Here is a 26,759-nt window from a genome sequence, read left to right as displayed (position 1 = left end):
TAAAACAAAAATGCTAAATTAGTTACAAGATGTACTGTTCTGATCAGAAATTATATATTTTACTTAAAATCCTTTGGAAATGCTGGTAATTTATTATGGTTATATACATTTTACGTAAAACAAACAAACAAACAAACAAAAAAGGATTCTGTTTTATTTCGATTGCCAAAGAATGATAATACATGTTTTTGCAAAGAGAAACTCTTGGGTGTATGTTTGTGGAGCTAAGAGCACACAGGATCCTCATGCGCTAGAAGAGCTCGTGAAGGGACAAAAGTTATCTGATGTTGGTTACTGTAAGCCATTTAACGGTTTAATATAATAACTGAAAAGCTGGTGCATGATTTGTCCAGGAGCTTACTCTGAAATGTGGCCAAGTCCATGACTCGACGGTAAGTTTAAGGCTTTGTTATCTTAAATATGCATTGGCTGCTGTCTTGTTTCCAGTCCAGACGCCTCAGTTTTTAATTGGGTCCTTTAAGAAGTACATGCACATACTGGGCCATAAAGCCGACATAAACATTTTATTATTTTACACTCTTTTTGACCTGCGTTCAATCGAGGTCACATGCACATCGCTTCATATGTGTCTGGTCAATGTGTTTCCGGATGTGGAAAAACTGAGCTTTTTTCTTTTCTAAATCCAAAATTTAAAGCACCGTGATATTTTCATCATGATATTTTCTCGTCTTATGAGCAGCACGTGATTCACTGAAACATTTGTTTGTGCAAACTGAGAAACATTTGTTTGTATATCTCGCAGTCATTATTGTATTGCATTATATGTTTCCAACCACAATTAAAACTGCAGAAACTCCACAAATCTAAGCATTTAAATATAATTTTACTGAAGACATATCTTTTGGACATATAGAGCGATAACTGATATGTATGTACATTTTTGTAAGTACACTGCTATACGATTACAAATACCTCTTTTACATTACAAGAATTCACAATTTCATCTTGCTTGTAGGTATGTTAATAACAGGAAAGGTGATTTTTCTGACTTTTACTTAATATGTCAAGCTTTACGGGGTTGAAGAATTGATTATATTAATTCAAATTAAATTTTTGATTTTACAGCAAAGTTGCCATATAATGATTTTAGCTTTAGATGTGGTTATTCACCATTGAATGCTGTGTAAAGGATAGAATAAACTAGTTCTGGTTAGTTAAACTAACCAATGCCCTTTTTTTACATTTATTTGTTAATTTCTATTTGGTTGTTCTTATTTTGTTTGGAAAACAAGATAACTAGAATATGTCCATGGTCACCTATATCTGCTTAATGTTTTTTATATAGTCGTTTTTGTTTTAGAGAGACATTTTTCTCCTTCCTCATTTCGGGTCATGTCATTCTTGCAGTAATTCTTGCCACAGAGAGCGAAACAAAACACTAAAAACCTTGTTTTTTTGCCTATGTGAAATTTGAGATGGTTTATTTGGAACTAATCAAACATTTCTTCCTCTTCCCTTGTTACAAGGAAGTATGAGGCACAACTTCTGTGTTTGCTTTGTCACAAGTTAAGCCTGTTCAACAGGATTAAAAAAAGAAAGAAGTAGTAATGGCAGGTTGCAAGTAATTTACTGTACAGATTTATATTAGTTTTGTACATGTTTATGTGTTCAGGAGGTGGGCTGTTTGTAGTGTACACGGGGACTTCGTCATTTGGTCTCCTCAGGCTTTGGGATCTTCTCAACCTCATGGAGCGACTCTACTGGGTTCGTCACAGATGTCTGCAGCTGATATCCACAGACAGGAGGAGGGGCTGGTACTCTCCTCCTTCATCACTTCCCACGAAAAGTAGCCTGGATGCTCAGGACCCTCTGGTTCAGAGGTTCACTGGAAAGAGAAGAGTGGTGGTGTCACGATGTGGTCCACACCAAGCGGAGTACCACAGCTTCTCCAAGGGCTTTCAAGACAACAGGATCCGCACCACCAAGTACACCATCATCAGCTTCATACCCATGAATCTTTTCCAGCAGTTTCACAGGTCAGATATTGAGCTGAATAAATCATGTATTGTCTAAATTATTTGATAGCGTGTTGTTGTTTATTTATTTATTTACTGACACATTTGGTTTCTGACAACAGAGCAGCAAATCTGTACTTCCTGTTCTTGGTGTTGCTGAATTGGGTCCCAGTGGTGGAAGCATTTCAGAAGGAGATTACCATGATCCCGCTAGCTGTTGTGCTAACAGTCATTGCCTTCAAAGACGCCATGGAGGACTACAGACGTTACCGCTATGACAAGAAAATAAACAACGCACTAACACATGTCTACAGCGGGTCAGTATGTGTACATCCCTGTTTATATAATGTGGTCAATGATAAGACTTTTTAATGATCATGTGACTCTGTTTCGGTTTCTGTTTGGGTGAGTTTTGTAACTTCCTTTCTTGTCTGATTTGAGGAATACACTTACAGTAACTTATATTTTGTTACTTGCCTGTATTTTCCCCATATTGCATTATGACCTGTTTCAAGGTAAATGCCTAGTGAGGGTCGCTTGTGTTCTACAGGCAAAGCCCCATGGATTGATACAGATTGCAAGACCACTGTCTGTTGTCTTTTCACCTTTGACATTAAAAATTAAAACAAATTTACTGATGGATAAAAGTGATGCAATGCGATCTGCCATGCAAAGGTCCCATGCAAATTGTAACAAAGTGATTTATAATTTGTCAAAATATTAATCATTGTGGGACCACTCAGCCATCAGTGAATTTAATTTTTTTTTTTTTTTACAAAAGGTAAAAATAAAATTAGAACGTAGTGTTGTTCCAGGCACGGTGTATCACCTGCACCTCTGCATATCTCTCAGGAAGGATCCCAATGCTAGAAAGCCCTAAGTTTAGATTAACTGCTGTCTATGGCCTCTTGACTTTGTTTCTTGTTACTTTTTTTTCTGTGCACTGGTTTGCTAAGCTGAACTGCCAGTCAGAGTGATCTCTCTCACCACAGGTACAGACACCAATTCAGCATGCTCAAACCAGCCACCACCCTGTTTTTTTTTTTTACTATAAACGTGGAAGTCCTCACTGTCACTATCATTAAAAAGTGATGACTGTAGACACAGATTCACTGAAACACTGCACCTCCTAGATTAGAGGTTAATTTCCACGAAATAGGATTGCATAATTTCCATATTGTGCAAAACTTCCTTCTAGGCTCTCAAGGACTTAAGACAATTAGAATGAATGATTTTCCTTTGTTTTTTTCTGCAGTCTTCCATTGCCACTTTAAAATGTGCAGTTTTACTGTACTGGGTGGTCCGGGGGGTTCTTAAAACCAGTCAGTATCTGGTGTGACCACCATTTGCCTTATGCAACACATCTCCTTCACATAGAGTTGATCAGGTTGTTGATTGTGGCCTGTGGAATGTTGGTCTACTCCTCTTCAATGTCTGTGCAAAGTTGCTGGATATTGGCAGGAACTGGAACATGCTGTTGTATACGCCGATCCAGAGAATCCCAAACATGCTCAATGGGTGACATGTCTGGTGAGTATGCTGTCCATGCAAGAACTGGGATGTTTTCAGCTTCCAGGAATTGTCTACAGATCCTTGCAACTTAGGGCCGTGCATTATCATGCTGCAACATGAGGTGATGGTTGTGGATGAATGTCACAACAATGGGCCTCAGGATCTCGTAACGGGATTCATCCGCGAACACCTCTCCAAAGTGCCAGACACCATCAAATGTGAGCATTTGCCCACTCAAGTCCGTTATGACAACGAACTGCAGATGAGCTTCCCTCAAAACTTGCGACATCTGTGGCATTGTGCTGTGTGATAAAACTGCACATTTTAAAGTGGCCTTTTATTGTGGCCAGCCTAAGGCACATCTGTGCAATAATCATGCGTTCTAATCGAGCGCCAACCTCCCGCTCTCTCTCGTGAGGCCAATAAGGAAGTGACTGAAACTGCAATTCATCGACTGGCCGCTTGTGGCTGGCTGCAAAAGGGAGTCAGTCCCATAGACTCCCCATGTTAAAATGCCTAACTTTACAGCAGGAAAAAACATGTTTACAGCCTGGTTCAAAAAATGATTTTGGTCTAAATAGCTAATTTTGCCCTTCATGACAACTGTGAGGGGGGTGAATTTTTTTATAACTCATCCGTTTAAATTATATTAAGACTTATAGTTCTGCATAATTAAGGGCGTAGCCACTTGAGTGACAGGTGGATTGCCGCTGCTGACACAGCCGTCGTGCTAGGTGGGTGTGGCTTCAGCAACTAGCTCCCGCCTTTTTGCCCATTTTTGATTGTCCGGCAGAGTCGCGCGGTGACGCGCTGCCAAGATGGCGACGACCCGCTCTACACACTTTAGGCTTCAAAAACACACTTCAGGAAACTACGGGTGACGTCACGGACACTACGTCCATGTTTTTATACAGTCTATGGTTCTAATCAGCATCTTGATATGCCACACCTGTGAGGTGGATGGATTATCTCAGCAAAGGAGAAGTGCTCACTAACAGATGTAGACAGATTTGTGAACAATATTTAAGAGAAATAGGCCTTTTTTGTACATAGAAATAATCTTAGATCTTTGAGTTCATTTTGATGTCTTGATCTGAAACTTCAAATGTAGTTTTGAAAGTGCCACCCCTTTTGGCCAGTGCTCATTTCTTGTAACAAGAGCACACTTTGCTTTCCCTTCATCTGTGTTCGACTATAGCCACGGTAAAATACAAAAAAAAATGTCTTGATCATATCTACAACATGCAATTAAGAATAGCCTTGATAAAGGAATGATTGTAATTGTAAACTTTATAGCAATAATAATAACAATCTTGGCTTCAAAGGTCCAGAGCTCCTTAGATGATAAATAACTTGTGTTCTCTGTCCGAGATAAACGTCACACTGCAAACAGGTCACATATTTACCAGCCCTCAGTTTTCCCTGTCTAAAAACAGCCTCCAAGTCATAAAAAGCTCTGTCTACTTTGATTATGATGCTTGGGAGTGTTTCCTGGATAAGGAGCGGCCCGGTCTATATGTTGTAGATTATTACAGGTTTCTGAGCCACACGCACTACTGTTAAGACAAAGGTTTTGAAGAGCGCAAGGCTTCTCAGGTGTCAGATCTTGCATGTGTTGATCATGGCTTGGACAGAATCAGATACGTGAATTTGACTTGTGATGGTGAGACCTGTTGGACATGCTTGGGATAGAGAAACTGCCTAAATTGGCTGGACCGTTCTTAAAGACTGAGCGGAAGAGTCCGGCTGCCATGATTCAGCAGTTGGAGCAAGTTCAAGGAGGTTGCATGGGAAAAGATCCAGCCAAAAACAGAAGGGTTGTCATGCAAAGTGGGACTGAACATGAAGAAATAAAGGAATTACAGCAGTCATACAACAGGAATAAGGTCCGGACGACCAAGTACACCTTCCTGTCTTTCATTCCCAAGAATCTTTTCGAGCAACTTCATCGTTTTGCCAATGTATACTTCGTCTTTTTGGGCGCATTGAACTTTGTGCCTATTGTAAATGCGTTCCAGCCAGAGATCTCGATCATTCCTATTGTCGTCGTGATGTCTATTACTGCTGTTAAAGACCTTTGGGAGGACCAGCGTCGGAGGAAGTCTGACCAAAAGGTCAATAACCGCTTATGTGAAGTTTATGACAGGTAAACTAATGAAACATTCTGAATGTCAGAATTGAAAATATACATATAACACATACTGACTACAGGTGCATACCTGTTTTTGTACTTTAACCACGTGTGACATTGAAGCTGATTTTTGCAATCAGCAGATCATAGCGTAGCACATATATGTGTTCAGTATATACATGCATTTTTGTTATTCAAAAGCATGTTTAGTTGAGGTATTGTTTAACCTACTGTAGCTGTGAGGTGACTTGCCCCAGATATTTAACTTTTGACAGTTTCTTGATCCCAACATCGGCTTGTTCCTCAAACAGTCGGAGATGTGGCTTCATAACTTCATTGGATGTGTCAAATCCAATAAACTTTGGTTTTTCCAAATACAGTCATTTGGATCTGCATGGTAAAGTGTCACAGCTACAATTTTGCCTTGGATTTCCAATCTCCCAAACTTCTGTGTTTATTTCCATTCTGTATCCTGTGCTGTAACCCATTTATTAGTGTATCTGTTAGTTAATGGTTAACTTTAAGTATAGTTATTATCGAACTGTTTGTCTTTTATAATTGATCGACTATCTTTTGTTCAGAGGTTTGTTCATTGGGTCGTGTGTGTGTGTGTGTGTGTGTGTGTGTGTGTGTGTGTGTGTGTGTGTGAGAACAATGGCATATTTTAACAGATAATTGATTCATAAACTGCTAAGTGTGATTTCTCAGAATCGACAAAAGCTTGTAAGGTAACACTTTAGTACTGACTAGATGATTATTAGCATGCTTATTATTTACATATTGGCTGTTTATTAGTAAAGTGTTTATTAATAAAGCACATGTTCTGCTTGACCATATTCTACATCCCTAATCCTACCTAATACCTAAACTTAATTACCGTACTAACTATTTAATAAGCAGCAAATTAGTTTGAGGCAAAATTCGTAGTTAATAGCAAGAATTGGACTTTAAAATAAAGTGTGACTTATTATAAATATTCAAATGCTGTCTTTGAATTGATCATTAATTTTTAAAGGCTTTTGGGTGTATTGGTAGCATGTTGCTACTATGTACAGTGTAAAGTCAACCGTCTGGAAATAGCAGGTATGAAGACACTGTTTATATTTTGCTTTCTCGCACTGATGACCTGACAGATATTGTACTAAAACGTTGAATTATCCAACATTTGGCTCTAGCTAAGCTGTTAATGCTGCTGAGTTTATAAAGGCTCCCTTGTGATTGTCTTGCCGCAGGGGGTCATATTAGTTTGCCTGTTATGGAGCTGTTGCCGTGGGTGACGACGAAGCGCAGCGTTTGCTTGATTACTATGGCATTGAGGCTGTTGTGTTTAGTTCAGTAGGCATGAAGCAGTAATGCTTGAATCCGTTTATGTGTGTTTTACTTTAATCATATGGCACATCATCGATGCACAGAAACAAAGCATCATTGGAAATGCATGTACCTGTATGTTTTTGTCATGTGGGATTGTTCACAATGGTTCTGTAAATATTCAGTTATACCACCTGCAAGACAGGTTTTGAGTGTCATCAATATTGTGAGGGCTGTTTTAACTGATAATAAACCCGTCTCTCAGGAATACTGTGTTCTGACTGATCAGTCTACAGTCAAATACTTTTGTTTAATGAGAACTAAATAATAATATGTTTGCATTTGTAGTTCCTGGCAACCAACAAATAGTTTTTGCCTTTTGTGATCATCTTGTATAATGAAAAGAATAAATATGAATATGTATAAATATTGAACTGTATCTTTTTTTATTGTGATTTTCGAATTTACTGTTTTTAAATACTGACAATGAAATCAATACTTGAATCCTGTTGTTTATAAAATTTTAATAGTGAGCCCAAACAAAGAGTATGTGTGTTTGTGTTGAAGGAAGCAGAAGCGGTATGTGGAGCGGCGTTGGGCAGAGGTGTGTGTCGGTGATCTGGTCCGTCTCTGCTGTAATGAGATCATTCCTGCTGACATGGTGCTGCTGCACTCGTCTGATCCTAACGGTGTGTGTCACATCGAGACGGCCAACCTTGATGGAGAAACCAACCTCAAACAAAGGCAGGTGGTCCGTGACCTGCCACAGCAGGTGAGTGGCCAGCCATTTCATTATCATATTGTTTTTCCTCCATATATTTATGAGGTGAAATAGGTTTTGCTTAAAAGGGTCAGTGTTTTATTGCATTAAAATCCATCAAGTTGTTTAAAAGAAATAAAATGCAGTTTATATAGACGATTACTTTAATTTACATGATCTATGATTCTGCGTTTCTGAATATTTTAGTTCTGAACAATGCCTGGTGAAGGTCACATGACTGAAACGTATGAATTGCAAGCTATAGCAGTGTGTTTAATTCATTTATTTTTCACAGAGTTGTGGTGGTAGTTCTTTTATATTTTGAATTTGTGAATTAAAATAAATGTTCTTGTAAGGCATTTTTCTTCATTGCGAACAAAATGTCTCACAATCTTCCATTAGGGATCTGAATTTGTTCCAGAAAGCTACAGCAGTCACATTGAGTGTGAAAATCCCAACAATGACTTGAGACGGTTCAGAGGCTTCATGTGAGTAAAAGCAGTAAACTTCTTCTGCAAATGATAAACGAAAGGCTGGAGACTTTCAATGAAAAAGATAGTGACTTTGTTTTTGTTTGTTTGTTTGTGTTTAATGCAATTCCAGCATCTGTGACTATTTTCATGGCGAGAAATATTATGGCTGAATTATAAAATGTCTTTACAATGTGTTTTACTGAAAAAAAAACCTCCAAAACTGTATTTGGCTTAACTCTCTTCGAAAGAGTTAACTGAGATTATTTTTGTACTCAGGGAGCATCCTGGTAAAGTGCGTGTTGGACTCCACAGTGAAAACCTGCTCCTGAGGAGCTGCACTGTGAGGAACACAGAGACTGTGATTGGTATTGTGGTCTATGCAGGTCAGTTTCTCATCTCCACACTCAGAGATTAACTTCAGATATGACAAGTTCATTGCATCATTGTAAAAAGCTCGATTGAGCAATAAAAATGTTTGTGTGTGTGTATGTTCAGGTCATGAGACAAAAGCAATGCAGAATAACAGTGGGCCACGCTACAAAAGAAGTAAACTGGAGCGTAGACTCAATATGGACGTCCTGTGGTGTGTGGTTTTACTGCTGCTCATGTGTTTTATTGCTGCTGTAGGTTAGTATTCCGGTCAATGGCATTCTTGTGACAGGACTTCAACTTTTAAGTACTAGGTTAATGTTATTTTTGTGGGTTTAGTGAAAATGTGGTTGTGATCTACAGGTCATGGTTTTTGGTTGAATGGACTACAGAATCCCATTTACATGATCCCTGATGACACACACCCTGCTCTCGCTGCCTTTTACATGTTCTGGACTATGATCATTGTTCTGCAGGTGCGTGATAGTGAGCGGAAACATTGTATATCTACACAAACAAATACATGTAAACTACCTGGAATACGGACTCTTTTGTTCACTAAGGCTGAGCTTATTGAATTAAATATACAGAAAAGAAACTGTAATATTGTGAAATGTAAAACTGTTTTCTATTTGAACTTATATTACAATGTAATTTCTTTCTGTCATGGCAGTGCTGAATTTGCAGCTGGCATTACTTCAGTCCTCTATGTCACATGATCCTTCAATAATCATTCATTTGCTTTTTTATTATTGTCAATGTTGGAAACAGTTAAGAAACTTAATAAACTGCATTTATTTGAAATGGAAATCTTTTGTAACATTATGTTTTTATTTCCTGTCACTTTTGATCAGTTTTTTTTTTTTTTTTTTTTTTTGTCTGTGTGTTGTTGTCTCTGTTTACTGGAAGCTTATGTCACTAAAACAAATTCCTTGTATGTGCAAGCATACTTGGCAATAAAGCTCTTTCTGATTCTGATTCTGATAATGTACCCTTGCTAATTAAAAGTAGTAATTTGAAAAAAAAAAGTCTTGTATGATGATTTCCACAGAATTATTAAGAAGCAAAAGCTGTTTTCAACATTTATAATGACAAGGAATGTTTCTTAAGCAGCATATTAGCATATAAGAATACTTTCTGAAGGACCATGTGAGACTGAAGACTTGAATGAAGCTCATTAAAGTACATACCTAGAATATCTGACATTGCTGTCCTTCTCTGTCTCCTTTTCCCTCTGTTGCAGGTGCTGATTCCCATCTCGCTCTATGTGTCGATAGAGATTGTGAAACTGGGACAGATTTATTTTATTCAGAATGATTTAGATCTGTATAACCCAGTACTGGACACAGGAGTGCAGTGCAGAGCGCTGAACATCACAGAAGATCTTGGACAGATCCAGCACCTGTTCTCTGACAAGACAGGAACCCTCACAGAGAACCGCATGCTGTTCCGCCGCTGCACTGTTGCAGGAACCGAGTACCCTCACCATGAGAACGGTCTGTTTACTTCACAACAGCCTTCAAAATATACCCCACTGATTTTTTGGACATGCCATTCATAAGGATAAACCGAAATATTGAATTGATTGACTGGCTTACTTTTAATACAGTTGATTTATGGTCTAAAGAGATTTTATAGAATGTTTTAGAAAGAAAATTAACATTTTTAACCAAATTTACCGTATTATGGTTTACTTTTTTATTCCGCTCTCTGAAAACTGGTAATAAATCATGGGATCAGTTGGGATTATATTATATTAAGAGCCATAATTAAATGGAAATTGTGTTTGTGTGTATACAGTGCCTTGCGAAAGTATTTTTTTGGCTTACATTAAACTGTTTTAAATTACTTTTTTTTTTTCACACCAATCCTTAAAATAATCACAATTTTTCAGTTTTTTAAATAACATTTATTTGATTTTATCAAGCTTACTATTACTAGTTTTTTTTTCTAGATATTATTATTATTATTATTATTACTAATTTGCTTTTCTGTTTCACTAAATATAACTGGGTGTTTATTTCATTAGAGGCACCATCATAATATTTAGGGTGTTTGGAATACGATGGTGTTCTAATGATAAAGATTGAATGTTTGTCTGATAGTCTCCTGCTTACGATCATGTTTACTTGTAACTCTTCAGCGATTTCTCTGGAACAGTACGAGGAGCAGGGCGGTGGCGATGCAGATCACTCTCTCACCCTGAGGTCACGCACTAGCAGGAAATCACTGAGCTGTAAATCACTCAGCTGCAACCGGAGTTCAGTGTCCCTCAATACCCTCACTGCAGAGTCTGACACACACTCAGTCCACGACACACTCCGCAGACACACACCCGGAGCTTTCAGCAGCACCATGGTGAGACGAGAACAGACGTATCTTAACATTTACTGTACATGTGTACTGTTCCATGTCTTTATTACTTTATTAGTTATCTATTGATTTTTACAGTAACACACACCTCAAGAATTTATTGTCACTGAATTGACGTTGTGTTATCTAGGAGTGTGCCGTCATTCCAGACCCTCAGCTGGAGGCGAAGCTGAACACACTGTCTTCACCCATGTGTTCCCCTCTCCAACAGCAAGCTGCTGAAATCTCTCACATACTCGACTTCTTTCTCGCCCTCACTGTCTGCAACACTGTAGTAGTCTCCTCACCCACTCAGCCGAGACATGTGGTATGAAGTCTTTCAACTGATAGTCTCAAACTCATGCTATCATGTTTTTGGTCACACTCTTATTTTAAAGTCCAAATTCTCGATATTAACAAACCATTAACTATGAATTTTGCGTCAATAAACAAGTGTTCTGATACAAGCATTTTATATGAAAACAAATTGTATGAACTTTACAGTCAGTATGGCAAGTGCTAAATGTGTGGTTACTAAGCAAAATGTTGGTAAAGGCAAAAGAGGCTAACTGAGGGCAAAAGATCCATTGCAGACAAAAAGATCTATTGTCAATAGTGTAGGGATGCATGAAGCACCACTCACAATGAAGCCACTTTCAAACCAAGCAGTTTTATAGTCAACACTTCAAATCTGTATGTTCAACTTCAACCCAAACTCAGCTCTCTTTTGAAATTCCAGATCAAGTTTATTTATATTGAATTGAGTACATTTCACCTATGAAAACTGATAAAACAGTAGTAAATATTAGCGCACTTTTAAAATGTGTCCAGTTGTTTTTTAGAGCAAGAACCTGAAACCAATCAAAATATACAGGGCTTTTTAAAAACCATTTTGATGTCTGTAAGCAGAATTTTAGGCATCACTTTATTTTATAGTGTCTTTGATATGCGTTACATATAGTTACTATAGTAATAACAGTATATTATGCATCATTAGATTAAACCAAATCCAAACCCTAACCCTATAGTAAGCACATGGGTACAGTAAGTACGTGAGTATTGTATGTTGTTAATTTATATTACACAGTACATAATTGTATACTTACACTTTACAAAGGACACCTTGAAATAAAGTGTAACCCAATGTTTTACTATTAAGCATTTCATTCACAATAAATATGCAGTAAATAACAAATGATTAAACATGCAGTGTTCCTATTATTAGATGCTAAATAGAATAGATTTAGCATTATTTTTCAGTGGTCCATTCAGTTTTTGGGCTGGCTGTCAAACTGAATTAACCTTGAAACAATTCAGTCTTTGCAGAAATTCTTTTCTTATTGCTGAAGCATAATCAAATTGGGCAAAATATTAAATAAACCCAAATTCTGTATGGGCATTTATGAATGTTGTTGTTGTGAACTGTGATTAATCATCATTTGTAATGTCAGGTTCAGATGCCCGTGGTGCGCACACCCCTGCGCTCTCTAGAGGAGATGAAGGCTATGTTTCAGAAGCTGAGTCTGCCTCGCTTCCCCTTATCACCTAGTCAAAACACAGACACTCCTCCCAGCCTAACTAAGAAACTCTTCACCCGGGGTCGTTCGGCTTCCTACTTCCCTAACAACAGCCCGCAAATACCCATCAAGACCCTACAGTCACCCTCCACACCCTCTGGCACCTCTTCAAACACCCCAAGCACCCCCGTCACTCCAGCGCTGTCCAGTGGGGCATGGGGCAAGGACGTGGGTGACATACAGAAGGCCAAAGATAACTCTGCTAATGAGTCAGAGAGCGATGATGAAGATGAGGCGGAAGAGTTGTTGTACGAGGCGGAGAGCCCGGATGAGGCGGCATTGGTGCAAGCAGCGAAGGCCTATGGGTGTACTCTGCTGGGCCGGTCCCCAGAGCAAGTCCTTGTGACTGTTCCAGGCACTGGGCCGCTGTCCATTCCTCTGCTACACGTACTGCCATTTCATTCTGCCCGCAAGAGGATGTCTGTGGTGGTGCGCCATCCACTCACTGGACAGGTGGTCGTTTACACTAAAGGAGCCGATAATGTCATTATGGAGCTGGCTGAAGCAGGTATGTGAGGTGACGTCTTTTAATGTTTATTAAGGTTGGTTCCCACTGTCCCAAACAATGCAAATGCTTCAGATATTGTATAGTCAGTTTTTGGACTTCGTTAATTGATAAACACAGCATTCTTAAAAGGATAGTTCACCCAAAAATTGATAAATCTGTCATTAAATACTCACCCTCATGTCATTCCAAATCCATAAGACCTTCGTTATACTGAATGTAAACACTGCTGATTACGTTGATTACTTTCTGGGTTACCCTCCAAAATGGCGAAAGAAGGTAACTTGGGGAGAAAAGTTGTTGAATAAGTTTTGTTATTATTGTTTTCAAAGTGCACAAAAAGTATTCTTGTAGCTTTATAAAATTAGGGTTGTACCCCTGATGTCACATGGACTATTTAACCGATGTCCTTGCTATATTTCTGGACCTCGATCGTGGTAATTACATTGCTGTCTATGGGAGGGTCAGAGAGCTCTCAGATTCCATCAAAAATATCTTAATATGTGTTCTGAAGATGAACAAAGGACTTATGCGTTTGGACCGGCATGAGGGTGAGTAATTAATGACAGAATTTTCATTTTTGGGTGAACTATCCCTTTAAAGCAAGATAGATTTACTTCAGAAGCAAAATGACATAGTTTTAAAATTAAAATAGTTCACCCAAAAATGAAAATGTGGTCATCATTTACTCACCCTCATGTCATTCCAAATCTGTTTAAGTTTCTTTCTCATGTTGATTTTTTTAATATCCAAACAGCTGTTGGTCCTTCTGGAAAGAAATACTGTACTATGGAAGTCAATGGGGACAATTAACTGTTAGATTACCAGAATTAAAAAAAAAATACTATGATAGTTCAACCAAAAATGAGAATTCTGTCATCATTTACTCACCCTCAAGTTGTTCCAAACCATTGTTGACTTTCTTTTGTGGAATGTAAGATAATAAATTTTGAAGAATGTAGGTAACCATCAAGCAGTTGCTTGTCCCCACTGGCTTTCTAGTATGTAGAAGTCAATGGGGACCAAAAACTGCCGAAAAAATAAATAAATAAATATAGGTTTGGATCAGCTTGAGTGTGAGTAAATGATGACAAACCTTTCATTTTTGAGTGAACTATCCTTTGTGAACTATCCTTGTGGAAGTTTTTTTTTTTTAATTCAAAATTGAGTGACTTTTTCTTTCCCCTATTGCAGATATTTTTGTAACATTTCATGCTGCTGACATTTCATATTACTTCTGCTGAGATATTAAGGATTTAAAAAGGCCTCTTTCTGTTGGTTCAAAGGAGCGAAGCACTCAGAGGGTGCAGACAAATTTAACTATTGTACGCCAAAATGCTTTGTCCAAAATCTCTATAGGAATCTGTGCAATTGGGAATGATTTGCCTATGGAATTTAATTTAAAGTGTCTGCAATGTGACCGTGCCTTGAGACTTCTCAAAAGAATCAAGTGTGAAACACTTGAGTCATGATCCCCTCAAGTGTTTGAAGTATCACACTGGTCCATAATGTCTTTTTTGTTTTAATTCCAGTAAAAGGGGTAGGAAAAATGAAAATTTGCTGTTAATTTACTCACCCTGAGGCGATCTGAGATGTATATGTCTATCTTTCTAAAGAAGAACATTAAAGATGATGGTCCCTTGTGATTCATAACATGCAAGTTAATGGGTGCCGTCACTTTGCCAGTCAGAGGAAAAACAGAAACAGGAGAGACCAAATTAATACATTGGCTCCTGATGATATATTGAGGCCTTATGAAGTAAAACTTATGAATATATATATTTTTTATGAATATATTAAATTGTTTTTTTTTTTTTTTTTTACAAAATTATTACTTGTAATCCATAGCCTTGGGCAATGAAGTGTTTAATTGTGCAGCCATTCGTGTTATACATTTGGATGCTTGTTGTCCCAGCAGTGTTGAACCCTATAAACTCATGTCTTTGTTTTGACTGTGTCTGCATGTGGGGTGCAGCGGAAGATGGTTTCTCTAGAGAGATCATGGAACGGACTCAAAGAAACCTGGACCAGTATGCAAGAGAGGGACTGCGCACTCTCTGTGTTGCTAAAAAAGTATGTCTTCATCTCTCACTTCCCTTATTTGCTACATTAATGATCATCTGTTTGCATACAGCACTGAAATGCCTCTGCATGGAGGTCAAGTCTTGAAACAAATTGTCGGCATATGATTAACAGGTATTGGAAGAGCAGGAATACAAAGCCTGGCTGAAGAGACATGAGTATGCAGAAACCAGCATTGAAAACAGAGAAGAGCTTCTGCTTGAATCTGCCGAGAGACTGGAAACTAATCTCACATTATTGGGTGATATATTAAGACATTGAAGACGAAAATTAAGTTGTCTGGAAATGTTATCGTGTTTTGGTTGTCCTAGCCTATTTGTGTCTTGGCTTCCAGGGGCAACGGGTATAGTAGACCGCCTGCAGGAGGAAGTGCCTGAGACTATCGAGGCTCTGCAGGAAGCTGGGATTAAAGTATGGGTCCTCACCGGGGACAAACAAGAGACGGCTATTAATATTGCTTTTGCTTGCAAACTCCTCAGACCTACAGACCACATACTGATGGCTAATTGTGACAGCAAGGTAAGTAGAGGTGGTGGAAAAACAAGACTAAAGGCCCGTTCACACTAAGAACGATAACTATAAAGATAATGATATTAGCGTCCACACCAGCAAACTATATTGTTTGTGTATTCTAAGCGGACGCGCGTCTGTTGCTTTAAATTCACGAGCTCATTACAGCAGGATTGATTCTAATTGGTTGGCAATGTTTTTATCGTTCATCAGAAAAAAAAATCGTTCTGAAAGTGATTCCAATGATATCGTTTCTCTGTGCCTTTATCGTTATAGTTGTGTGGACTCCGCTATTCTTTTATATTGAGAACGATTTTTAGAACTATATATTTATCGTTATCTTTATAGTTATCGTGCTTGGTGTGAACGGGCCTTAAGGCTGCTGATACATGGGGCAATCTTTTGAGCAATTTTGGCAGGCACCTTTTTTTGAGCAATATGTCTTAGGCACTTTCCCACTGAGAATGGGTAACAAATTTCAATCTGGATATTTTAGATTGGTCGTGGGCCCTGTGTCTCACCTTGTTGTCCATTGACAGAAATATTTCCCAAAGCTGCCCAGCAACATTGCTCAAAAAGTTGCCCGTTGTATCATCAGCCTGACAGTGCTGGCCATTAAGTGCAGCTGTTGACTACAATAGCCTGTTTAACACAGACAATGAAAAACAAGATGTTGCTAGATGTTGCCCTATCTCAAAGAATGTGGCTTGGAGAATAGAGCACATGCTCTTGATATTTTGTGTGGTGATGCTTATGTGCAGGCAAACATTTTCCATATAGTTGTGATATTTTCCATATGCTACATAATACAGAATACTATATAATATACACTATAATAAATAGAAATGTGTGTGTATATATATATATATATATTTTACACACCATTCTGATTTATATTCACATTCCTTATCTTAATCCTAAACTAATAGTTTAATTTAAATATTTATTTCTGTCAATTTAATATTTTGTGCATAAAATGCAGTAAGCTAAACCACACTTGACTGTAAAATACCAAAATAAGGGTTTTTCTTCATATTACTATGACCATCTGTGTGTCCAAAACATTTACATATTTCTGTAGCTCAAACAGTAGAGCATGATGCTAACAGTGGCAAAATTATATGTTTGATTCCCAGGGAATTTGTGAACTAATAATAATAATAATAATAATAAAAGTCCACTTCAATTCAATACAAGTCATTTTGCATTAAAGCTTTTGCCAAATGCAAACAATTTAGGTGATTTTTGGGATTCCCGTTAATTTAACTAATTTATTTAATTTAATTTAAAATGTAATTAATCCAATTAAAACCAACCTAGAAAATATCACAAAACAGAAGCAGGGACACCCATATGCTCAACCCAATCTAAATGACTTTTCTGTGTGTGTTTTATCCCTTAGGACACGTGTGAGGCTCGACTTCATGAGTTACAACATGAGATCAGAAAGGTCACAAAGGGAGGTGTGTCTGAAGATGATAGCTCTGACTGTGTGATGGTCATTGACGGCCGTACATTGGACTACGCTCTGCAGAAAGAGCTACAGGGGTCGTTCCTGGAGCTCACAAGCTGCTGTCGCTCAGTCATATGCTGCAGATCAACTCCTCTGCAGAAGAGCCAAGTGGTGCGTCTCGTCAGAGACCAGCTGAAGGTCATGACCCTGGCTATAGGTAAGGGCAGTGAAAGGTCTTATGAAGGCGTATGGTTGAATGTCAGTGCAGAATGTTGTTCAAACTGAAATGTGTGATGTTTATATTCAGGTGATGGAGCCAATGATGTCAGTATGATTCAAATGGCAGATGTTGGCATCGGCATCTCAGGCCAGGAGGGCATGCAGGTACAATACAAGCAGAAACCAGGGTTGGGCACATTTCAGAATTAAGAATTAACTACCTTGCAATTAATCAGGATGAATTAATCTGGATAAAACTGGTTCGACAATGTTACACAGGATGTTCTGTTGGAAAGATATAAAGAGTGATTTACAAGATGTGTAATTGCATTATTCGTTTTGACTAATCTAGTTAAACTGCATTATAAAGTCTGTCTACTATGCTCATCAAGGCTACATTTATTTGAGCAAAAACACAGTAAAATGCTAATATTATTACAATTTAAATATAATATTTTAATGTGTAATTTATTCCTGTGATGTCGTCAGTGTCACCTGATCCTTCAGAAATACTTTTAATATGCTGATTTGCTGGTCAAGAAATATTTCTTATTATTATCAAAGTTGCTGCTAAATATTTTTTGGAAAAAGTGATGCATGTACCTTTTAACAGTAGTTTATGTCGAAACAAATATTTATTTAATTTTAAAAATGTCAAAACCATTAACACCACAGTCTAAACCATTAAATGTCCACTACATTGTTTTAACAGCTTTATAAAATATTGACATCGAAATTTGAGTTGACTTATTATGTAATAAAGTGAGCTGTAACCACATTAATGGATAAACAGTACACTAATTCAGATTGATGCACAACCCTGGAACACACACAACACTTCCCCTTCATCTCTGTCTTGCTACTTTTATGTCAAGCGTACTTGAAGAAAAGAAAAATAACTCAGAGTGGAATCCACTCTGAAAATATATTTACACACGTTGGACAATTCATTTTTATAGAATTAATGAGTATATATATATATATATATATATATATATATATATACATATATATATATATATATATATATATATATATATATACATACACACACCCACACACACATATATATATATATTACTCAACAATTATTCAATTGTTCAGAGCCTTGAAGTTCATCTGATAAAGCATATCTCTTTTCCATATATATAGGCGGTGATGTCCAGCGACTTTGCTATCTCTAGATTTAAGTTCCTGAGAAAGCTAATTTTGGTGCATGGTCATTGGTGTTATACTCGTTTGGCGAACATGATCCTCTATTTCTTCTACAAGAATGTGGTGAGTAATACACACATTTACACAGTTCCTCATGCTGCCTTATCTTCTGAATCCGTGCGGTCCTGACTTGTTCCTCTTCTTTTATTTTTTGTCATGTAGATGTACGTGAACCTTTTGTTCTGGTACCAGTTTTTCTGTGGATTTTCAGGCAGCACAATGACCAACTCGTGGGTTTTAATCTTCTTCAACTTGCTCTTCACCTCCGTCCCTCCAATCATATACGGCGTGCTGGACAAAGATGTGTCCGGCGAGACGCTCCTAGACCTGCCTGATCTCAACAAGTCCGGACAAAACTCCCAGGTGGACATCCTGTCTCACACTCTGTTCCACTGTGTTGTTTTGCAGTGTGTTGCACATGGTTATGATATAGTGATAGCTTATGTGTAGTTCTATGATGCTTGATTTTCAGGCCTATCTTCCATCAACATTCTGGATGAATATTATTGATGCGTTTTACCAAAGCCTAGTGTGTTTCTTCATACCTTACTTTGTGAGTCTTTCTAAAGTTCTTCACTTTACTGAGTATCATAATGTTTAATTGTCAGTAGTGCACACATTTAACAATTTATATCTTTTTTTTGTTGTTGTTGTTTTGAAGGCATATGCAGGGTCTGATATAGGGGTATTTTCCTTTGGCTCTCCAATCAATGGCTCCGCTCTCCTCATCATCCTCCTGCATCAGCTCATAGAGAGTCGCACAGTGGTGAGCCAATCACAGTTGCTCAGCGCTATTTTGTTTCTCGTCTATAATGCTGTGTAATATGTAAAGTAAATCTTTAGAATAGTTATTGCATTCCATGACAAATGTAACACCAAGAAACAGATTTAGTGCTTGTCAAATTAATGGTATCTGCACCATTATTTAAGCCCCCCAAAAAATGTGTCTTAAAGCAGGCACTACTTTTTGCTGCTCTTGGTAGAGGTTTTGTCCCACCCATTGTACAGTCTTGTTGGCCCAAGATACAGCTTCACAAAACTGTACATTTAAAGCTCAGATATCATTTGATTGGCAGCATACATGATGTCACATCATCATTCAGTGATAAACTGTGTCTGACAGAAATAACCACAGTAACAACACAGTATTGAGTTATTCTTGTCACAAAATGTGCATACCATAGCAGGATATTTAACGTGTTTATTTATGGTTTTGTGTTTCTGTATCTTCTGCTAATCTTGGTCTTGTGCTATTTTTTTTCAGACATGGATACATACTGCATTGCTGCTCTTCAGTGCCGTGTTCTATTATGTCTTTGTTCTGTTGTTCAGCCTTACGTGTGTGACGTGCAATTCTCCCACAAACCCCTTGGGCATTGAGACAAAAATGATGTCCGAGCCGCTCTACTACCTAGTGTGTGGACTTACCACAGTCCTGGCCCTGCTACCTAGGTATTACACACACATCTGAATCAGCTCATTTACATATCAGTCACAGTAAAGGACTGTAACACTGACAATGCGATTATTATTAAAATGTTTACATGTCACAAGCGAACCTCTTAACTCCCGTTTACATGCAATTATTCTGATTATTCACTAAGACATGGTTATTTTACTACCATTATTTGCACACCCAACAGCAGGATCAAATTAAAAACATGTCTAGAGATGTACTAGATAGAAGGTTGCCCTATGCTGCACCGCTTCATTTAGCGATTCTTAGTGAAGGGAAAACATTAGAACAATGACAGTGAGTTCATTAATGAAATGATGGAAACAATACACAGCATCTGTGTACATCCAAGCACATGCTCAATTTGGTCATCGCAATTGACGAACGACACATAGTTTGATGTGATTATGGTTTCAATAGTTATGAACTTAATCACATTAGTTTGATCGAGGTATTATGTTAATGTGAAGTAAAGTTTAATTGCTATATTGCCAAAATTCCATTATAATCACATAACGAGGGTGTATGTAATTGTAGCGCTGTTTTAAAATCCAGTGACCTGACTACCAAGATGCCATACACTTGCTGACTTTTTAAATGGCTATAGAATAAAAACGGTTATCATACACTTAATAAATGTATGTGCTGTATGTTTCAGAGTGAAGCATGGCACTGTTTTCAGACATGAGCATCTCATGATCTACCAGTGTTTGTAGGGTCTCAGAGTGGCTCCATCTCTGCATCTGCTCTGAGTTTGGGTCACTTCAGAGGGATAGTTCACACAAAAATGAAAACTCTCTCATTAATTACTCACCCTCATGTCGTTCCAAACCCATAAGACCTTCATTAACATGTCAACTATCTACCCATAATTCTAACAAGAAGTGCTTATCAATATGACCTTTAAGGTCTCCTTGACATTATTGTACAATAAATACAAATTAATTAGAATTATTATTTTATAGTCATATTGATACATAATCAAAATGTTGGCCAAATTATGCAGCCCTACAAACAAGCACAGCAAATAATATATGTTTTAAAATAATAAAACTGGTTTGATATTCTCCAACTGGATAGAATCAAAGTCTGGGCAAAATCTGTCAACTCTATCTTCTAAAAACTGACTGACGGTTGACTCTTTCGGACTGCAAATCTGGGCAAAAGTCATGTCGTGTATTTCAGCCTTTAGACACACTTCTGAAACAAAGATTATTTCAATTTTTTTTTCTATTTCTAAGGCAATGATGCATATCTTTCACAGTGAAGGCAAGAACCTGCTAGTACAAAACCTAATAGTGTGATTTAAGCTAAACTAGTTTTCAGTTGTCCCAATTCAAATAGATAGGATCTATATTCTATTCCTTTTAGCTGCATAGAAAAGATGCCTGTGGGTGTTACTACAGTGGCTGGTAAAAAAAAAAAATTCTGCCAGACTTTATTGGAATCAGTCTCTCATGGTTTTTATCTTGTCTTTCTGTGTCACAGGATCCTGTGTCGTGCCTTTTGTAACACTATCTGTCCATCTGACCTGGTGAGAGCACAGAAAATGGAGAGACTCTCAGCACAAGATTATTCCATGAGTTTACGGCAGTGGAAGGAGAACAAAGCTGCTCAAAGACTGTCCTCCAGACACATCCCTCAGAACCTCAGTGTAACTGCTGACATGCCCAATTTAACAGACTGTATCGCTGAAGCAGGCGCTGTTCTCTCATGACCAATAAGGAAGTTGCCCTTGGTCATATAAACATGGTCCTTAGTTCAAATAGTGACCATATATTCTTGCACTTTAATGATTGGCAGATACTCTGACCAGTCAGAAGTCAGATCTGGCTTTTCTCTGCCCACTAAGTGTTTTCACTCTGATGTAAAGTACCTGGGCTCTGTGGAGCTTACACATGAACTGCATTGCAAACTCATTCCAGTCCAGTGATCGCAGAGTAGACTTGGAGGCTGGCTCTCGTAGACAAAAGATAGTCAGAGAATTGTGTACATTTCACAAGGCTATGGCTGTGACATTTTTAATTACACATGCACTCCAGAATTACGCAAGAACCTCAGAGTTGTGAGGATGAATTGTGGGTTAGGATGTGGCTAGTGTTTGCCAACCTACTGTGGCGCCTTTGCTCCTACTTTAATGCAATACTCAATTTTTGGCTTCACAACTGCATAGATCATGAGAAAATGAGCTTGCACACTTAGTGTGCATAAACTAACACAAATTCCCACAGTCATATTTATTCAAGCAAACTGCAAATGATGGTCTTACTCTTTGAGAATATAGGAATGATCAAATTAAATGATTTTATTTTTCTGGTAATCTTTCAATAATTAGGAGAAGCATAACTGTGTCTGTTTGATATCTGATCATGGAGAAGTTTAATACAACGAGGCCTTTACATTAAATTAACTTTCCCTGCTCAGGAATAAAATGAGGTGAACATAAACAGGAGCTAATGTATTCATGACCCAAGGTCCTTGATGTCCATTTGTGTGTTCAGTCTGACAGTGAACATCCTGACTGCATGCATTACAAACGGACCAGTCCAGTATTTTATGATGAATGCTAGATTGCTTTTTATAATTCAATGGAATTTTATTTTCATTATGAAAGTGAATGCTTGAATTTTGAAAATGTTAATTAATAATCCAGAATGATCTCCTAAAAGGATTTTGAGTCACTGACTAGAAAACATTATTTATAGTCATTATTTTACATCTTATGTGAGCCATTTGTACATTTGCAATAAAATACTCAAAACTATAAAACTTGACTACTGCTTTAATCTGTACATATACACAACAGGTAAACAACCGAGGAAAGATGTCCAGACATATTTTTTATTTGATTTAAATTTTACTAAGAAAATAAAAATGTATGTCTGCACTGTCAAGTTTATTCTAAAATAATTGGCACGTGATCCTGTATACTGAAAAAAGGCCTAACATCTAAATTAACTGAACTGCTGTGAAGAGAAAACTTGAGAGATTGATTCTGTATATATATATATATATATATATATATATATATATATATATTTATATATATATATATATATATATTTATATATTTATTTATTTTTTTATTTTTTTATTTTTTTTTTTTACAGTAACGCAAGTAGTTACTTTCCTTGGTAACGAGTTACTTATATTATAGAGTAATTCAGTTACTAACTCAGTTACTTTTTGGAACAAGTAGTGAGTAACTAGAACTAATTACTTTTTTAAAGTAACGTTCCCAACAGTGCTCACAACAGACACGGAAGAGAAGACAATGCTGAATAAAGTCGTAGTTTTTGCTATTTTTGACCAAAATGTATTTTCGATGCTTCAAAAATTCTAACTGACCCTCTGATGTCACATGGACTACTTTGATGATGTTTTTATTACCTTTCTGGACATGGACAATATACCGTACACACAGTTTCAATGGAGGGACAGAAAGCTCTCGGACTAAATTTAAAATATATTAAACTGTGTTCCGAAGATGAACGGAGGTCTTACGGGTTTGGAACATGAGGGTGAGTTATTAATGACATAATTTTAATTTTTCGGTGAACTAACCCTTTGCTGAATAAACCTATAAACTTATACCAACAAACTTATCAGGTAGAAATACGTGTACAGTGTATAGCAATATGGACAGTTTTATCCATTTATTAATAGGTAAGTTATGCCTACACGTCTGCTATTTAATCAGCACCTGAGTTAGTTATCATGTCATGTACGATGCCACACAGCTCTCCTATCGTATGGAGTTTTGAAGTTTCAGGGTTTCATTTAGATTCTAAAAGGCTCTTATAACTCATCCCTCCAAACAGATGCAATGACCTTTGACATAAACGGCAAAGAAACTACTTGAACGTGTGTTTCTGTGTTGAACTGTTTAAACTTCAACGGTTCACGTTGCACTGCGCTCGGGAGAACTACGATTACAATGGGAAGTGAGAAAATGTCAGCTTATTTCAGTTATGTCATTTTTTTAGTTAGCATAACGTTACACGTTTATTTCAATAAGCTAAAAGAAGAAAGGTGGTTTATCGCGTTGTCCAGGCCTGTGCAATTCTCTGCCAGGTGGTCTGTCTTTTTTAACATGAATCCCTAAAGTATAAGTATCTTGATAAAAACTGTTGTGAATTGATCAATAATCCTGGCAAGAGTTCATGTTATATCCTAATATTTTAGATACTGTAGATTTTATTGGACCTAAGTTAACTTATACGTATAGGAAAAGATCTGATCACCGTTAGACAGCCGTAATAAACATGAATTCAAATATATAATTCAAACCCAGAAGAACAACGAAGCTGATGGAGATGTTTCCATATATTTTTTTCTGTGGATAACTGTGAGTATTTGGTGGTTGTAGTTATAGTATAGTAAATTATTCGTTTTGCTAAAGTAATTGTATATTATTCTAAACACAATGTATTTGGTTGATTCCTTTATTAGAGATCACTTTTAAAGTTTTTAGTTATTAGTGTGCTGAAAAGTGGAAGTCAGGGGAAACATGACCAACTTGCTACAGATATTTTGCACCATCACTGCAGCTCTGGACTATGGAATGCAGCATGACTTGTTTGGTCATCTACATTCAGATGAAAACACCACACTCCTCTCTAATTCAAGTAAGTTTTAAGATTTGATTTAATAGTGAGAGATTTTCTTTCTTTTTCCTGTTGTATTGTACTCTTCATAGGTGTAATAAATGTTTCTCTGACTTGTATCCCCATAATAGGATGTCAAGAGTACTCATCGCAAGGAGAGTTAGCATCAAAATGGATGCCTCACCAGCAGGGCTGGACTGGGACAAAAAATCGGGCCGGGCATTTTTGCCCAGACCGGCCCACTTTATGATCATAAACACCACCCATCTTTGCACGCCCTTAATTATATGCATACCAACTCCTATTCATTAAAACCACTAACGCCTGTAATGAGTGAGTATAGGAACAAGTGAGATTTAACAGATGAAATAAGTCAAAATTGTATATTTATTAATACAGTTGAACTATACTCCACAGCGGTGAATCCTAAAACAAGCTATAAGCGGCTCTGGCATAGCAATACCAGTGTTTCTTACAGGATTTTTGTTAAAACTATGGTGGTGTGTCCTCGGTCCTTCTAGGGGGGTTCGTGGGCATGCCCCCCCGTGAGAAAATTTTGTGCATTTTAATGTTAAATTCATTAATCTGGTGCACTTTGAGAGTTCAAAATTAAAAGCTCCAACCCAAATTCAGTTAAACAAAGAAAAATTCAAACCTCTTTTAGTTACAGTGTCTATTTACATTACACCTATGCATAATAATAGTTATAATATTAATCCAATGACAGTAATAGCCATATTTTGTAAAAACAAATGCACAAAAAAAAGGAAACTTTCTTAATTAGTTGTACCAATTTCTATACTTGAAAGAGATAAGCACATGATCTTTTATTTTGACGCAAACTGCATCAAGCTATTATTTTGGCGGAAAAAATGGTTTACAAACGCCTCTTATTAAATTTCTAGTGAATTGCGGTAATCGTCAACTATGCAGATGTGGAAATAATCTACACTCATGACATGGCCTAAGTGTTTTGAAAGTAGTTATGCTTACCGCAGGCTCTACACTTTCTCATCTCTCTCCTGATCCTCCGTCCTCACTATCATCATCTGCCACAGGAGCTGATGAAGGTCAGAAAACATATATTTTGACACAGTTTACAGTGTCTGCTTTAAGGGCCTGGTTCTATTTTTTTCACGCTATTTATCTGCACATTGCTTGCCTTTCTTCTCCATATTTTTTTACAGATACACACTGACACTGCCACCGCTCGCTCACTTGTTTAAAGTTGTGATTGGGCCAGGCCAGTGTCAATCAAGAAAAGAGCCAATGGGCTGCTGATCTACGTGTTTCATGGGCTGGTCTGTCAGAAAAAAAAAAACTAACACTGACTTTGACCAATGCATTACACCGGCACAAACCCAGCGCCGCCAATTAAGCAAAGCAAAACAAAACAAAACGGATGGGCCGCCGATGTACAAATTTTATGGGCCGTTTAAAAAAAAAAAAAAAAGTATGAGTATGAGATATATCGACCCAAAAAGCACGTTGGCCCACCGGGCAAATGCCCAGTATGCCCAATGGCCAGTCCAGCCATGCTCACCAGTAACACAGAGATGTCAGAAGTATCTGTTTGCTGTCTACTTTTTATTTAGTTATATGGAGCATCCAAAAGCCATCACTCAGTTAATTTCAATCAGCACTATTTAGCCCTTCACAATGCTGAAATTGTCATAGGCCCTTTGTTTTTGTTTTATAAATAAATAAATAAATACATAAATAAATATATCTGAATGTAAAATTAACATTTAATGCTTCTACATTTAAAAACAATACTACTACCGGTAGTTAGTCTTTTAGCTCCCTTCTCAAAAAGGCAAAAGTTGCAGTATTCAAAAAAGTAAGACTAGTTGGTTTATAGGATAATGTGGAGTAAATACTTGATATTTATTTAAGGTAAAGGGTAATGACCTGGTGGTGAGATGCAAAATATGACAAACTTTTCAAATTCTCATTTTACTTATGTATTTATTTGTTTGTAATAATTTTTCAAGTTAACTTTCAATTTATTTTATTTGTGCAAGTTAACAATTTTTGTGTGTGGATTCTAGCAATCAGCATATATTTGTGACTGAAATGTTGGATGGGTGATAAGGTGAAGGGGATTGAAAAACATTATCTCAAATGGAGAATGCTATTCTAGTGAGGTAAAAAATAATAAAAAGTATGAATAAAGAAAAATGGATTTACAGTATGTTAATCCCCGTAACTGTTGCACTGTGAATTGCTGTTTTATATATTGTCATTGTAAATG

At 37.2% G+C, this 26,759-nt stretch overlaps 1 protein-coding gene and 1 long non-coding RNA gene across 5 annotated transcripts in view; one reads left to right on the top strand and one right to left on the bottom strand.

Moving 5' to 3' along the window:
- Positions 1–23,436, bottom strand: part of LOC132157207 (uncharacterized) — a 212,484-nt gene extending 189,048 nt beyond the window's left edge. The window contains exon 1 of the long non-coding RNA XR_009437526.1: positions 23,321–23,436. This is a non-coding gene — a long non-coding RNA (uncharacterized LOC132157207). The remainder of the gene's footprint in view (positions 1–23,320) is intronic.
- Positions 79–21,650, top strand: atp10d (ATPase phospholipid transporting 10D). 4 transcript variants are annotated; one of them, XM_059566418.1, is made up of 23 exons: positions 79–392; positions 1,686–1,997; positions 2,099–2,293; positions 7,495–7,699; positions 8,090–8,175; positions 8,437–8,543; positions 8,656–8,787; positions 8,893–8,998; positions 9,766–10,025; positions 10,673–10,887; positions 11,033–11,209; positions 12,333–12,966; positions 14,939–15,036; positions 15,160–15,286; positions 15,380–15,564; positions 16,958–17,225; positions 17,316–17,392; positions 18,380–18,505; positions 18,605–18,805; positions 18,915–18,995; positions 19,104–19,208; positions 19,707–19,894; positions 21,387–21,650. In XM_059566418.1, the coding sequence occupies exons 1-23, from the start codon at positions 382–384 to the stop codon at positions 21,613–21,615; spliced, it is 4,125 nt and encodes a 1,374-aa protein (XP_059422401.1). In that variant the 5' UTR covers positions 79–381; the 3' UTR covers positions 21,616–21,650. The 4 variants fall into 4 exon arrangements, with proteins under 4 accessions (XP_059422401.1, XP_059422400.1, XP_059422402.1 ...); XM_059566417.1 differs by having other exon boundaries at positions 81–392; positions 8,893–9,005; positions 9,773–10,025; XM_059566419.1 differs by having other exon boundaries at positions 83–392; positions 1,634–1,997; positions 8,893–9,005; positions 9,773–10,025.
- Positions 23,437–26,759: the final 3,323 nt, after the last annotated feature.

The sequence above is a fragment of the Carassius carassius genome, chromosome 14, assembly GCF_963082965.1.
Source record: "Carassius carassius chromosome 14, fCarCar2.1, whole genome shotgun sequence".
NCBI lineage: Eukaryota > Metazoa > Chordata > Actinopteri > Cypriniformes > Cyprinidae > Carassius > Carassius carassius.
The sequence above is the reverse complement of the archived record's forward strand: the minus strand, read 5'-3'. Positions and strand labels throughout refer to the sequence as shown.